Here is a 15,430-nt window from a genome sequence, read left to right as displayed (position 1 = left end):
TTAGACTTTATTCTCGTAATTTAGACTTTATTCTCTAAATATTTCGACTTTATTCTCGTAGAGTTTTGACTTTATTCTCGAAACATTTAGACTTTATTTTCATAATTTCTACTTTATTCTCAAAATATTTCGACTTTATTCTCGTAATATTTCGACTTTATTCTCAAAACATTTAGACTTTATTCTCGTAATTTCGACTTTATTCTCGAAACATTTCAACTTTATTCTCGTAATTTCGACTTTATTCTCGAAATATTTCGACTTTATTCTCAAAATGTTTCGACTTTATTCTCGTAATGTTTCGACTTTATTCTCGTAATGTTTCGACTTTATTCTCGAAACATTTCGACTTTATTCTCGTAATTTCTACTTTATTCTCGAAACATTTAGACTTTATTCTCGTAATATTTTGACTTTATTCTCGTAATTTCTACTTTATTCTCGAAATATTTCGACTTTATTCTCGTAATATTTTGACTTTATTCTCGTAATATTTCGACTTTATTCTCGAAACATTTCGACTTTATCCTCGTAATTTCTACTTTATTCTCGAAACATTTAGACTTTATTCTCGTAATTTCGACTTTATTCTCAAAATATTTCGACTTTATTCTCGTAATATTTCGACTTTATTCTCGTAATTTCGACTTTATTCTCGAAACATTTCGACTTTATTCTCGTAATTTCTACTTTATTCTCGAAATATTTCGACTTTATTCTCGTAATCTTAGATTTTTTATTTTTTTTTAACGAGGCTCTAAAATGCCGTCATGAAACAGTTATTTGATTAAACAGTATCTATTACACTACTGTTCAAACATTGTGGTAATAACTTTTTTTTTAAAGAAATTTATACTATTCAGCAAGGATGCATTAAATTAATTTTAAAAAATGACAAAGACGTTTATGATGTTGCAAAAGATTTCCACTTCAAATAAATGAGTTCCTTTGTACTTCCTATTCATCCAAAAATGCTGAGGAAATGTTTTCAACATTGATGATAATAAGAATGTTTCTTGAGCAGCAATAGAATGATTTAACATGATTTCTGAAGGATCATGTGACATTGAAGACTGGAGTAATGATGCTTAAAATTCTGCTTTGATCAAAGCAATAAATTAAATGTTAACATATATTTACATAGAAAACAGTTATTTTAAATTGTAATAATATTACTGATTTTTCATCAAATAAATGTAGGCTTGGTGAGCTGTTTTCAAAAAAAAAAAAAAATCCTACTGACCCCAAACATGTTAATGTTAGTTTAAACCACAGCAGACAGTTAAATTGACTTTAATGGTAATCTAATACTTACATTGAAACACAAGGTTTTATCATGCAAAATACAACAAAATCATGCGAAAAGCTGCAGTCAAACACATGTGAAGTTTGTGTCTCGACTGAGGCTTTACAGACTCATCTAAAATGTGATCTAAGGTCAAACCGGGCTAAACATAGTTCTTCAAAACCAGGTAAAAATGGCCACTGACTGGTGTTTTTGTGGTATACAGGAAATGTATGGTGCATCTTGTAGGGCCTACAAATTTTGAGTCGTGTGTTTGAGAGTTTGTGCATTTGGTCTTCATTTTGATTTCTTTAGGCAGATGATTGTGTTGCAGCAGTTCATGCCTGTTTCTGTCTCTCTCTTTCTATCTGTCTCTCTCAGTAAGAACAGGCTGTCTTCCACCATGAACCCGGTGTACAGTCCAGTGCAGCCGGGAACCCCGTACGGAAACCCCAAGAATATGGCATACACAGGTACGTGATGAGAGACACACATGTATTTAACAACAACACAACATGCTTTATTAATAAATGTCGGTGGTTAGGTACATGTTCGTCAGTTCATCAGTGCATGTTAAAGAAGAGGTTTGGTTTCATTAAAATATAATGAACAAGCAATGAAAGGACTTTTCTGCTGATGTATCCAAGATCATAAATAATATTAGCCAATAATATAATATACTAATTAGGTTTTCCTATTTCACTCTGAAATATATAGAAATTTAAAAGTGCAAATGTTGTTTTAATATCATCTGTAAAAGGATAGTTCACCCAAAAATGACATTTTTCAACATTAGAATGATTTCTGAAAGATCATGTGACACTGAAGGCTGAAGTAATGATGCTGGAAACTGAAAGCTTCTGATCACGTGGTTAAATTACATTTGAAAATATATTCAAATAGAAAACAGTTATTTGAAATTGTGATCATATTTCACAACATTACTCTTTTTTTACTGTATTTTTGAGGGAAAAAAACATTAAAAATGACAGATGACAGCATTGTTTGTCTGTGATAAGCAGGAATGCTGTAGTGTTTTCATCTGAGCTGCGTGTACATTAATGCAAAGTTCACCTCTCTGTTCTGTGTGTGTGTGTGTGTGTGTGTGTGTGTTCATGCATGTAGAGCCATGTGTGTGTTGTGTGCGTCTGTGTCACTCATGGCAGGTGTTTGTCTGCTGCCATGGCAACTGTGGGCTCATATTTGATGTGCTCTTATTGAAGGGATTCTCTGGGTCAATAGAGACTGTTTAGATGCCAACATCTCTCTCTCCCTCGCTTTCAGTCTTTTCATGATGCCTATCTTCCGTTACCAAGAGGAAAATGTTATTGCTTAGAGGTTTTCTCACATGCGAAGTATCAGGTTCATTTTAGAAAATTCTTTAGGAAAAATAAAAATAGAGACAGATGTGACAGTTGTTGACGTACAGTGAAAGTATCTGAGTTAAGCTGTAATAATGAACGTAGAAAGCAATATTATTTCTTGACATAATTTGACGAGAAATTACGTTATATTGAATCATCTCTGACTTTGGTATCGAGACAAATTTGACCACAACTTGAGATGTTGAGAAACTGTACGCTTATGAGATTAGCGAAACCTATTTTAAGTTGGTAGTCAGTAGTTGGTCATTAGTTAGTCAGGGTCGTCTAGAATTTCTTAATTTGAATCGAACAGGATGTAGAATTGGAAGTAGAATTAAAATGTAATGAAATTCAGTACAAATAGCTGCTGTAAGTGTAGTTTTTACTCTAATACATGTTATTTTTCACTATAAATTACCCATACATGTTATCATATTGACCTAATATATAGAATAGACTAAATGTATAAATTATATATCAATTAATTTACCAATACAATTTTATAATTATTGTATAATTACTGTAGATAATAATTGCATTAATATTATTAGACCTAATATTTACCTGATAATTTCTTTCTTTTTTTTTAAATGTAACTTTTTGACACATTCACTTACCCAGAAAAACCCAAATGAAAACAGACTTTCTGTGAGAGAGGTTCCCTATAGAAGACAAGACAGACAACACACAGTTCACTGGACACATTCTTATAATAACTGTACGACATTATTAAAGTACAAGCGGTTCTGCATGTCTATTGACGCTGGAATGAACTGAAGTGAAAGAATGATGGAATGAAACAGTAAAATCCCGTTTTAAAGGGAGTTGCGGGTCAGTGCACTTGCAGGTGGAGAGTGTTTGTATCGGGGCTGGAAACACTCGTAATCAAATCTTGTCTTTGTGAGCGCTGCTCAACGCATGGTTGATTTTTCAGGTCATTTCAGAGGAAAGAATGTATAGGATGCTCTGTACTTGTCTGATCTTCTGGTATCTACACAGACGAATATCACCATATCTTAGGATAGCGTTTGCTGTAGCTTTAATGCATTTTGTCTCTTTAAAAGTGAAGTATGTAATTTAAAATACTCTTAGTCGCTGAACGAGACCACTATATTTATACCATTAAGCTGATTTCTGAAAAGTGTGCCACATTCAAAGTGTTGTTTGGGAAACTAGTTTGAAAACAGTCATTCTGTTTCCATTTGGTACAAATAGTAATACGGAAATTACAAATTTCAGCTTTAAGGACAAAAATAATTCAATGTTTCAGCATATTTACTTTCTTAACACCTGTTTCTGCTCCTATTTTTAATGATTCATCAGTGCATATTATTCCAAAGAAGAAAATATTGGTCTTTGTAATCTTTCATCATAATATAATTAGTTTCGATAGTTTCAGTCATTGTTTTAGGTTAATTGCTTTCTGAAATCTTCTAAAAGGCTAATAGTCAAGTCACATTTATTAATGTGGCACTTTATACATTACAGATTGTTTCAAAGCATAATAAAGTGTTAATGTTGCAACATTCATCAATTATGAAACGACTTGATATATTGAATATTTGCTCATATTTGAGACAGTAATTTAATTACAGCAATAGTAGCAGCATATGCTATAAAAAGATGTGGGATAGAAATGCTCTGGCAGGTGAATTTGTACTTCTTGCTTATGTACATGCCAGGGTTGAGCATTCTTCTAAATATCTTCTTACAGAGAAATATACAGAAATGCAATGAGATTTCGTAAATGATGACAGAGTGTTGTCATTTCTGGGTGCACTGTTCCTTTAAGAAGCACATGATCAAACAGATACTCACAGGTTCACTCTTAACAAACTGAACAGCTTTATTTGTCCTGCATCCTCCAGTATCGATCAAATGCATCCCTTGCAGTGAGCTGTTCAGACATGAATACTCTTTCCCATGATGCCCTGTACGTCTGACAGCTCGTGCTGTTCAGTATGAGAGCGATGCGCTGCCTTTCACACTCATCCGACTGTGTCTTATTGAGACAGACGAGTCGTAATGGAGACCATCTGTGCCCACCCTGTTCAATCAAGAGCTCACCTCGCTCTCTCTGACTCTCTTTGTCTTTTTCATATGATGGCACAGGTTACAGAGAGTGATCTGGATCAGTATGTCTGGACTAACAGCCTCTTCATTTACAGAAGTGAATCTGCACTAGCTGTCATTAATTTATGTTCTGATGACTTTAATAGAAAAGGAAAACATTTGTTATGTTCTAATTTGATGTATTTGGTGTATGCTCAAAAATGTCAGCAATGCAGAGATCATGGGTTTGATTCCCCGTGAATGCATGTACTTGATAAAATGTATATTTGATTTATTCAGGGGTGGGGGTTTTTTTCAGAGAAATTAATACTTTTATTGGACAAGGATGTATTAAATTGATCAAAAGTGACAGTAAAGACATTTATAATGTTTCAAAAGATTTCTATTTCAAATAAATGCTGATCTACTTTCTATTCATCAGAAGATAGTATCATGGTTTCCACGAAATATATGAAGCAGCACAACTGTTTTCAGCACTGATAAAGATCAGAAATGTTTCTTGAGCAGTAAATCAGCATATTAGAGTGATTTCTGAAGGATCATGTGATACTGAAGACTGGAGTAATGATGCTGAAAATTCAGCTTTGATCACAGGAATAAAATATATTTTCAAAATAGAAAACAGTTATTTTGGGGGTGGTCACGTGACGCATACACATGATGGTTGAGAGAAACTAATGCTCCGTCCAAACCCCCTTCCTTTTGCAATTTAACTAGTTTATTAGTACCCGACAGTCAGTATTTTCTACTTGCAATAGTGTCAGCTCAATGCACGGAAACAGAAAACAGGACTTTTCGCCATCCACAACCCCCTCGGGGAAGAAAAAGATGAAGCTAGAGAGCACTGAAGCTAATCTGACCGATGCCATTGCGGAGGCGCTTTCGAAACAGCAAATCTCGCTTGAAACAATGGTTCAGAAAGCTATACAAGGGACCATGGAAGATGTTAAATCATCTCTGATAGAGCTCCACCAAGAAGTACAATCTCAAACGAACATGGTACGAGACTTGATATCAAAGGTTGACAAGACTCAGGGTGAGACGCGACAGATGAAGAAAGATTTAAACGTGTAAACAGAGCAGCAAAACCTCACCTCGAAAATTGCGGAGTTAGAGGACAGGTCTCGCTGTAATAATGTGCGTCTGGTGGGGCTCCCGCAGGGCCGAGAAGGGGATGACTTCAAAAGATGCTCCCTACCTGGATACCAGCGCTGAAGAAGAAGGGTCCGATCGAGATCAACCAAGCTCACAGAATTTACGGCTCTGGTAAATCTTTCACGTGTTACGGTACCAGGACCGGCAAGCGATTCTTCAGGGAACCAGGGAAGTGATGAAAACTGAACCAATTTTTGATCAGGATCACCTGCTGCGTTTATTTATTTATTTGGTCAAGCACTTGCACTCTGTTCATTTATTTTATACATATATTTTTGACTGTCATTACTGTTTACATTATGCATGTTGTTATATATGATATTATGCAGATATATTTTGGTTGTGCAAAACGTCTTAAAATTCACACCATTTTTCCAATAGATTATGGATAAACTCAAAGTTATATCGATTAATATCAGAGGACTTAATAGTCCAAACAAAAGAGCCAAACTTTTGATCTACTTGCGCAGGAAAGTGGTTGATATCGCTTTAATTCAGGAAACCCATCTAAAGAGAGCAGAATAAATTTTATAGAGTGGCAGCTTTCTCTGCTGACAATACTAAAACTAAAGGTACTATTGTTTTGATCTCTCGTAGATGTAATATGAAGATTGATAGAGAGAGCCAAGATCAATCTGGTAGACTTGCCTAAGTGTGCACAAACATTAAGGGGAAGAAAATAGCATTTGTATCAATATATGCCCCTTCGATATTTGAGGCTACTTTTTTTCGCAAATTACTAACCATTTGATTTCGTTGATAGATTATTCTTTGATTATTGGGGGGGACATGAATGCAGTTATAGATCCAGTATTGGATAGATCTTCCTCCTGCAATCAAGTCCAGATTAATTCTTCCACTGTGTTTAATAATTTTGTAAAAACGCTGAGATCTGGAAACCCCTTGAGTAGAGATTATAAATTTTTCTCGACACGGCATCTCTCATATTCAAGAATAGACTATCTACTGTGCTCCAAGGAACTATTGATTTCTTTTGATAGGACGATGATACTTTCAGCTATTCTTGATCATAATCCTATAATGGCAGATTTCAATTGTAATTCGTTTGTTGAAAGATCTCAGCGGTGGCGTTTTAACCAGTGTAACAAAGTCAAAGTTCAGGAAGGAAGAGGACGAGGTCGACTGGGCTGTCACTGGGGTTTATTTAGCTTCAACTGTCAACAAAAAGTTGCGCTATCAGCGCTCAATATAACACAATGCATACGCAAAATAAAGTTCTGCTCTCCTGAGCAATAGAGGGTTCCACGCCCGCACAATCCCCAGTCAGCAGTGAGCAGTTGGTCTCTCTCTCCCTCTCTGACGTTCCCAGGTGTCTTTATGCGGTCTCCCCACGCCACTTACTGGAACAAGACACAGGTGTTTGTCATTTGCACTTGACCCACTTACTCACCGCTCGTCTCCCAGCTCTCTCTTCCGCGGCAGACCTCGCTGAACCACACCCCCTCGCCACATACCCCCACCGCCCGACCCTGCAGCCCCCCCCCCCCCCCCACATTCCTGGAGAGGAAGTCGGCCACAGCCATCTGTACACCCGGCCTGTGGACCACCTGGAACTTAAACGGCTGTAACGCCAGATACCAACGAATGATCCGCACGTTGGTATCCTTCATGCGGTGGAGCCACTGCAGAGGGGCGTGGTCCGAACAGAGAGTGAATTCCCGTCCCAGGAGATAATATCGGAGGGTGAGGACTGCCCACCTGATGGCCAAACACTCCTTCTCTATGGTGCTGTACTTAGTCTCTCTCTTCGAGAGCTTGCGACTAATGTACAGCACCGGCCGCTGCTCCCCCTCTATCTCCTGGGACAGGACTGCACCCAGCCCCCTGTCAGACGCGTCAGTCTGCAACAAGAAGGGGAGAGAAAAGTCAGGAGAGTGTAATAGCGGTCCGCCACACAGACCAGCCTTTACCTGGGTAAAAGCCTGCTGACACAGCTCCGTCCACTGGACCGGATCGGGCGCTTCCTTTTTAGTGAGATCAGTCAGCGGGCTGGTGAGGTCCAAATAATTAGGCACAAACCTTCTATAGTATCCCGCCAGCCCCAGGAACTGTCTCACCTCCTTTTTGGTCTTAGGTCTCGGACAAGTTGCAACGGCTGCAGTCTTATTAATTTGGGGACACATTTGTCCGTGACCCAAGTGGAAGCCCAGATACCTGACCTCCACATGCCCAACCGCACACTTCCTCGGGTTGGCCGTGAGTCCGGCCACCCTCAGCGCTCTCAGGACAGCCCTCACATGCTCCATATGCCGCTGCCAGTCATTACTATAGATGATGATATCATCCAGGTAGGCAGCGGCATATGCAGCATGGGGCCGGAGAATACGGTCCATGAGTCGCTGAAAAGTAGCCGGCGCCCCGAACAAGCCGAACGGAAGCGTAATGAATTGGTGTAATCCAAACGGCGTTGTGAAGGCTTTTCTTTAGATACCAGCGATAAGGGGATCTGCCAATATCCTTTTGTTAAATCCAGTGTCGAATAAAAACGAGCTGTGCCCAGCCGATCAAGCAATTCATCGACTCGCGGCATTGGATACGCGTCGAATTTCGACACGGCATTCACTTTGCGGTAATCCACACAGAATCGGACCGAGCCGTCCGTTTTAGGAACTAAGACTATCGGGCTCGCCCAATCACTGGATTCTTCTATTACTCCCATTTCGAGCATTGCCTCTAATTCCGTCTGAACCACCTTTTTCTTGTGTTCAGGTAACCGATACGGCCGACTGCGTACTACTACGCCTGGCTCGGTCTCGATATGATGCTGAATGAGATTTGTTCGACCAGGAAGGGGCGAGAACACATCAGCAAATTCTGCTTGCAACCTGGCCACGTCAGTGAGCTGGGAGGGCGAGAGATTATCTCCTCCCGGGGCCAGAGCAAGAGATTGCGTTTTGATGCTCACTTCCGGCCCGAGATCATCTTCTCCACTCACCACCGTCACCAGCATCACTGACTCCGCCTCGCTCCATTTTTTTAGGAGGTTGAGGTGATAGATTTGATGTGCCCCACTCCTATCTGTTCGTACCAGCTCATAATCGAGATCTCCAACTTGCCGTGTGACCTCAAACGGTCCTTGCCACTTCACAAGTAATTTGGAACTCGAAGTTGGGAACAATACAAGCACTTCATCTCCCTGTGAAAATTTCCACAAATTGGTTCCCCTGTTATATAGCCCGCTTTGTCTGTCCTGGGCCTGTAACAAATTCTCCCTAGATAGACGGCCCAGAGTGTGGAGTTTTGTTCTCAGGTCCAGTACATACTGAATTTCATTTTTACTTTGAGAAGGTCCGTCCTCCCAAGTTTCTCTCAGGACATCAAGAACCCCTCGGGGCTGACGTCCATAAAGAAGCTCGAAGGGGGAAAACCCCGTGGAGGCTTGCGGGACCTCCCGCACAGCGAACAAGAGGGGTTCCAACCACTTATCCCAATTTTTGGCGTCTTCGTGAACGAACTTACGAATCATGGTTTTTAACGTGCGATTAAATCGTTCCACCAGTCCGTCCATTTGTGGGTGATAGACGCTGGTGCGAATCGATTTAATGCCCAATAATTCGTATAGTTCGCGTAACGTACGTGACATAAACGCCGTGCCTTGATCAGTGAGGATCTCTTTCGGGATCCCCACTCGGGAGATTAAGCGAAACAGCGCATCCGCAACACTCTTGGCAGAAATGCTGCGGAGCGGCACCGCCTCGGGATATCCGGTTGCATAGTCCACCAGGACTAATGCAAAGCGATGTCCTCTCGCTGATCGCTCTAATGGCCCGATGAGGTCCATCCCAATTCTTTCGAAGGGGACCTGCATTAACGGTAGAGGGCGCAAAGGCGCTTTTGGGGAGGCCAGTGGGTTTACCAGCTGACATTCGCGACAAGACGCGCACCACCTGCGTACGTTCTCGTGAATGCCCAGCCAAAAAAAACGGGCCATGAGAAGATTTAGTGTTGTTGTTTGGCCTAAATGTCCAGCAATGGGATTACAATGAGCCGCCTGGAAAAGCATTTCCCGACGGCTTTTTGGCACTAACAAATGTGTCGTATCTTCCTTTGTCTGAGCGTCTTGGGTCACTCGATACAACCGATCTTTCACAATTGAAAAATAGGGATAGGAGAGCGGCTGAGCAGGCTGGAGAGGTTGAGCGTCGATATAACAGACCTGTTCAAAAGCATGTTTTAATGACTCATCCTGAGTCTGTTCCAGAGGAAAATCATTGCGCTCCGAGAGGATCAGCCTCTCGATTCCACTCTGTTCCTCTGGTTCAGGACTCAGTGGTCCCGGTTCAACCTTTCCCACCTGTACGAGCGCGCCCCTTCCCTGTTTTCCTTTTCCCCAAGAGACATCCGCACAAAAACATCCCAATAATTCACTAAAAGCAGGCCAATTAGTTCCCTGAATCAGCGGATGTCGGAGGTGCGGGTTAACTGCGACCTCCACACTATGATTTTGTCCCCTAAATTGGATCACAGCGGACATTAAAGGATATCTCACCACATCCCCGTGCACACACCGTACCTGAACCATGCGGCTTGTATCCAATGCCTCGGGCCGAATCAGGCATTGATGGATAGAGGTTTGGTTACATCCTGAATCCACCAGAGCCTGATAGGTACCCCCCTTAATACTCACAGGTATTTGGTACCCGCCAGCCTGACCGGGGGCAGCCTGCGGTGCATCCGGGACCCGGATGAGTGGCGTGGAGAGAGCAGGGAAACGGAGACAGTATCTGTCCCAGCGGTGGTCAGCTCCGCCCCCCTGGGCGGGACTCTCAGACCAGCGGCATAATCCTGGCCGGTCCCACCCTGCCCTCGGGGCGGGACTCGAGGAAGACCTGGAGGACGGGACCTAGGAAGGGGGACAGGTCGAGCGGCAGAGGGAGAGAGAGAGCGAGAAAGTAAAGGTGACGAGAGAGAGACAGCTGGAAGGGGTTCGCCGACCCCGGGGCATGCTACCATCTGATCCTCCGCCAGTTGGATGGCTGAGTCCAGCGACATCGGTCGGTGGCACTGGACCCACTCTGCAGTCTTCCCCGGCAGACGAGTGACGAACTGCTCCAGTACCATTCAGTACAATGATGTGGTCGACGTCGCTTCCCTCAGCCAGCAGCCATTTGCGGCATGAGTCCCGGAGCTGTTGTGCCATCCCAAAGGGCCGACCGCTCTCGCCCAGGACCAGCAAACGGAACCGCTGGCAATGTTGCTCTGGGCTTTGGCCGACCCGCTGGAGGATGGCTCTTTTCAGATCATCAAAGACCAGAAGGTTCGGCACGGGCAGTTGCTGAGCAGCCACCTGCGCTTCCCCTGACAACAGCGGTATCAGACGCACCGGCCACTGCTCTCGAGGCCACCCCCCAGCTTCCGCTCTTTTCTCAAAGAGATCTAAGAAAGCTTTGGGGTCATCCTGAGCCCCCATCTTGTTCAGAGACAGGTGGGGGGGTGGGGTTGCCCGTGCTGTTGTTTCTGCCCGAACCTCCCAGTTCATCCAGCTCCGGAACGTCTCGCGGTCCTCCTGTTGCGCCTGGAAAATGGCCTGGAAGCGGTGCTCCTGGTCAGTCCGCATATCCAGCAGCGCCTGGTGTTGTTCTTGGTGGAGGACCGCGAGATATGAGATGACGTCCGCAAACGGCGTGCTTGTTGGAGTCTGCATGATGGCAGCGTCCCTCCTGCTTCCTTCCTGGGTTTCGGCACCAGTGTAACAAAGTCAAAGTCAAAGTTCAGGAAGGAAGAGGACGAGGTCGACTGGGCTGTCACTGGGGTTTATTTAGCTTCAACTGTCAACAAAAAGTCGCGCTATCAGCGTTCAATATAACACAATGCATACGCAAAATAAAGTTCTGCTCTCCTGAGCAATAGAGGGTTCCATGCCTGCACAATCCCCAGTCAGCAGTCAACAGTTGGTCTCTCTCTCCCTCTCTGACGTTCCCAGGTGTCTTTATGCGGTCTCCCCACGCCACTTACTGGAACAAGACACAGGTGTTTGTCATTTGCACTTGACCCACTTACTCACCGCTCGTCTCCCAGCTCTCTCTCCCGCTGCAGACCTCGCTGAACCACGCCCCCCTCGCCACATCCAGTGATGGGAATAACGGCGTTATAAATAAACGGCGTTACTAACGGCGTTATTTTTTTCAGTAACAAGTAATCAAACAAATTACTGTTTCCCCCGTTACAACGCCGTTACCTTTACTGACAATAAAATGCGGCATTACTATAATTTATTATAATATTACTATAATTTATAATAACAATATCTTAAGCACCACCACCAGTCCTAAGTTCAGTCAACATGACGAAAATGCATTCATACATGGTTATTCTAATTACTAAAGTATATCATACAATGCTAAATTATCATAATATCATATTATAATGCTTGACTGACTGATGCTAAGTGTCAGATACTTAAAAAAACTGTGCTATTTTACAAACATAAGATATATATATATATATATATATATATATACACACACACACTGTATATGATATAAAATAGTATATCAGATAATTAATATTAGTCTGGTGAGTAAACTAGCCAATGGTAAAAATTTACTAGCCAATGGCAATTCTATTGCCAAGGTGCCCGTAGAGGGTTGATAATATTTACAATAATATATTGAATTTGATAGGTGTCTCTCACATTGTCCCACAGTAACACCGTAACATTACAATAGTGTAGACTAGTCTACAATGTATTATAATAATAATTTATTCTATTTAGTGTCCATTTCCTTCATTTAACAGATTTAATATTGGGGGCATCCAAGTTATTTGACATATTTCAATTTTTTTTTTTTTTTTAAGTAACGCAATAGTTACTTTCCCTGGTAATTAGTTACTTTTAGAATGATGTAACTGAGTTACTTACTCAGTTACTATTTGTGAGAAGTAATTAGTAACTATAACTAATTACATTTTTAAAGTAACGTGCCCAACACTGGTTTTAACATCTCTCTTTTACAGAATAACCAGTTCGATGTAGACTTCAAGACCAGTCTGTCTGAATTTCTTTCATTTAATATTGGATCGGTTGAAGACCCTATATTTGTGTGGGAAGCCACGAAAGGTTTTATCAAAGATCTTTCTATAGCTTTTGCTATTAATTTAAAAAATATGCAAAATCAGAGAATTGACTATTTAGAAAAAGAATGTAAATCACTTAAAATCTTAATTTTCCAGTTCTGTATTTAAGATGCTTCAAATCCTTAAGGCTGAACTGAATGATCTTCTGAGAAGGAAAGCAGAATTTGTATTTCACAGAACCAGACAGAATTATTACTTAAGTGGTGTTAGACCTAGCAAACTTTTAGCCCTTAAATTGAAGCAAAGTCAAGCAAAAGCATGCATTGATATAATAATTGATAGCATCCAAAGGACTGGTTGGGAATAGCAAAGAAATTAACTGTCCCGCTAGTCGAAGCTGTACTACTTTCTTGCAGTCTCTTACTTTACCTCGATCTTAGTCATGAAGAAGCGGAACAGTTAGGACAGCCTGTTACCTTGGAGGAACTTAAAGGGGCGTTACAAGGTGCCAAAAAAGGCAAGGCGCCAGGTTTAGACGGGATCCCTGTAGAGTTATTTCTTAAATCTACTCGGTCCTGTCTTCCTGACGGCCATTCATGTGGCAGTAGAAGCTGGGGCCTTTCACCCACAGTTGAATACAGCATTTATATCGTTGATACCCAGAAAAGGGAAGGATCACTCAGATTTTGCAAATTACAGACCCATTTGTTAAATACAGATATTAAAATGGAGGAATGATGTGACCCTTCGGCAGCAATGCACGCATAGTCCTTCGCTCTGCTCACTTTTTCAGAAATTGTATATATCCTGTCAGTAAGTTTTGAACCACTCTTTATTTAGCTCACTATGAGTACCCCAGCAGTCAAGGACAGCCGGAAAAGAGAGAGTGAATAATTGCCAATAAAGAAAAAATTCAAAGATTCCACCATCTCCAGAGAGGATCCCAACACTGCTATAGCTAACGGTAGCAAGCTAGCGCTTAAAAAGCAACAAAGTACTCTCGATTCGGTAGTGGCTTCAACTGTAAGAGAAGCGATAGACTCTGTACTGACCCCAGCACTCTGTGATCTACATTTGGATATACAAACGACCAACGATTCTGTAAAAGAGCTAAAAGCAAAAGTTGAAAAGCTAGCCATCGCGGCGAAACAGACACATGACCGGGTCGATTCCGTTCAAGCAGCTGCACGTGAGGATAGGAGGACAGTCACAAACTTAAAGGTCCCATGACATGCTGCTTTTTGGATGCTTTTATATAGGCCTAAGTGGTCCCTAGTACTGTATCTGAAGTCTCTTTCCCGAAATTCAGCCTTGGTGCAGAATTTCAGCCACTATGAGCCAGTCCCACAATGAGCTTTCCTTAGGACGTGCCATTTCTGTGTCTGTAGCTTTAAATGCTAATGAGGAGGAGAGAGGCGGGGCAAGGTGGAGGGTGGGTGTGTGGCCTTAACCAGCTTGCACTACCATGCGCTAATGTTGACAGTGGATGTATCGCAATGGCTCATAGGCACGCAGTCGTTCAAGCTTTTCAGTTTGACCCAGAATCTGATCCGGATGGAGAAGCACCGGATGAAGAAATTGCAACTCAGCAGCTACAGCAGGACGTCTCCGAATGGTTAGTTTAAAATATTGTGTCTGGATATGGTACTTTAGTTGGTTTGTTTATGTATGCTGTTACAGTTATTATCATGTAGCTAATGCTAGCCATAGGCTTGGATGAAGGAACTAAAAAAATACTTTGTTGTTCATTTGTACATCCAAACACTGAGCAACTGCCATGCTTTGCTCGTTTGCAAGCCATGATGTCTCTCCAGGAAAAAATATTGCGTTTGCCTCGCACGGTAGTAGCTCATTTTCTCATGGGCGGTCAAAGCAGAGAAAGGGGAGGTAACCTTTCCCCGTATGACGACATAAAGGGAAGATTCCAGATTGGGCCATCTGAGCTTTCATTTTCTCAAAGGCGAAGCAGGATACCCAGGGCTCGGTTTACACCTTTCGCCATTTCTAGCCACTTGGGGACCGTAGTCAGGCTAGGGGAACTCATATTAATGTTAAAAAACCTCATAAAGTGACATTTTTATGCCATGGGACCTTTAAGAAATCAGCTGGAGCAACTCACCGAAAAAATTACGGACATTGAAGATAGGAGCAGGAGAAATAACGTACGACTGGTGGGGTTGCCAGAGGGGGCGGAAGGCTCTGATGCAGCTGGCTTCCTCAGAGCTAATCTTTCCAAGTGGATCCCTTCCCTGTTAGGCCGTGACATCGAGATTGACCGGGCCCATCGTGTGTATGATGGAAAGAAAAACTCTGATCGGCTGCGTACTCTCATCTTCCATGTACTAAGGTGGCATGACAGATCGGCGATCCTGAAGGGTGCTCGTCAGGCATATCTGGTGAAATATACGCAGGACAATGTCACGCTACTATTTTTTCCCGACTTTAGTCCAGCCACAACTACCAAGAGAAAGAGCTTTAATCCAGTCTTGAAGAAGATGACTGCACTTGGTCTCCA

At 42.0% G+C, this 15,430-nt stretch overlaps 1 protein-coding gene across 6 annotated transcripts in view; it reads left to right on the top strand.

Moving 5' to 3' along the window:
• The window catches only part of fam168a (family with sequence similarity 168 member A), a 61,844-nt gene that overhangs the window by 27,889 nt on the left and 18,525 nt on the right, over positions 1-15,430 (top strand). For all 6 annotated transcript variants that reach the window (XM_058750869.1, XM_058750865.1, XM_058750868.1 and 3 more), the window contains one exon: positions 1,667-1,758. In XM_058750869.1, coding sequence (XP_058606852.1) covers positions 1,667-1,758 — 92 coding nt within the window. The remainder of the gene's footprint in view (positions 1-1,666; positions 1,759-15,430) is intronic.

Source organism: Onychostoma macrolepis, chromosome 18 (assembly GCF_012432095.1).
Source record: "Onychostoma macrolepis isolate SWU-2019 chromosome 18, ASM1243209v1, whole genome shotgun sequence".
NCBI lineage: Eukaryota > Metazoa > Chordata > Actinopteri > Cypriniformes > Cyprinidae > Onychostoma > Onychostoma macrolepis.
Note: the sequence above shows the minus strand (reverse complement) of the source record. Positions and strands in the feature narration are given on the sequence as shown.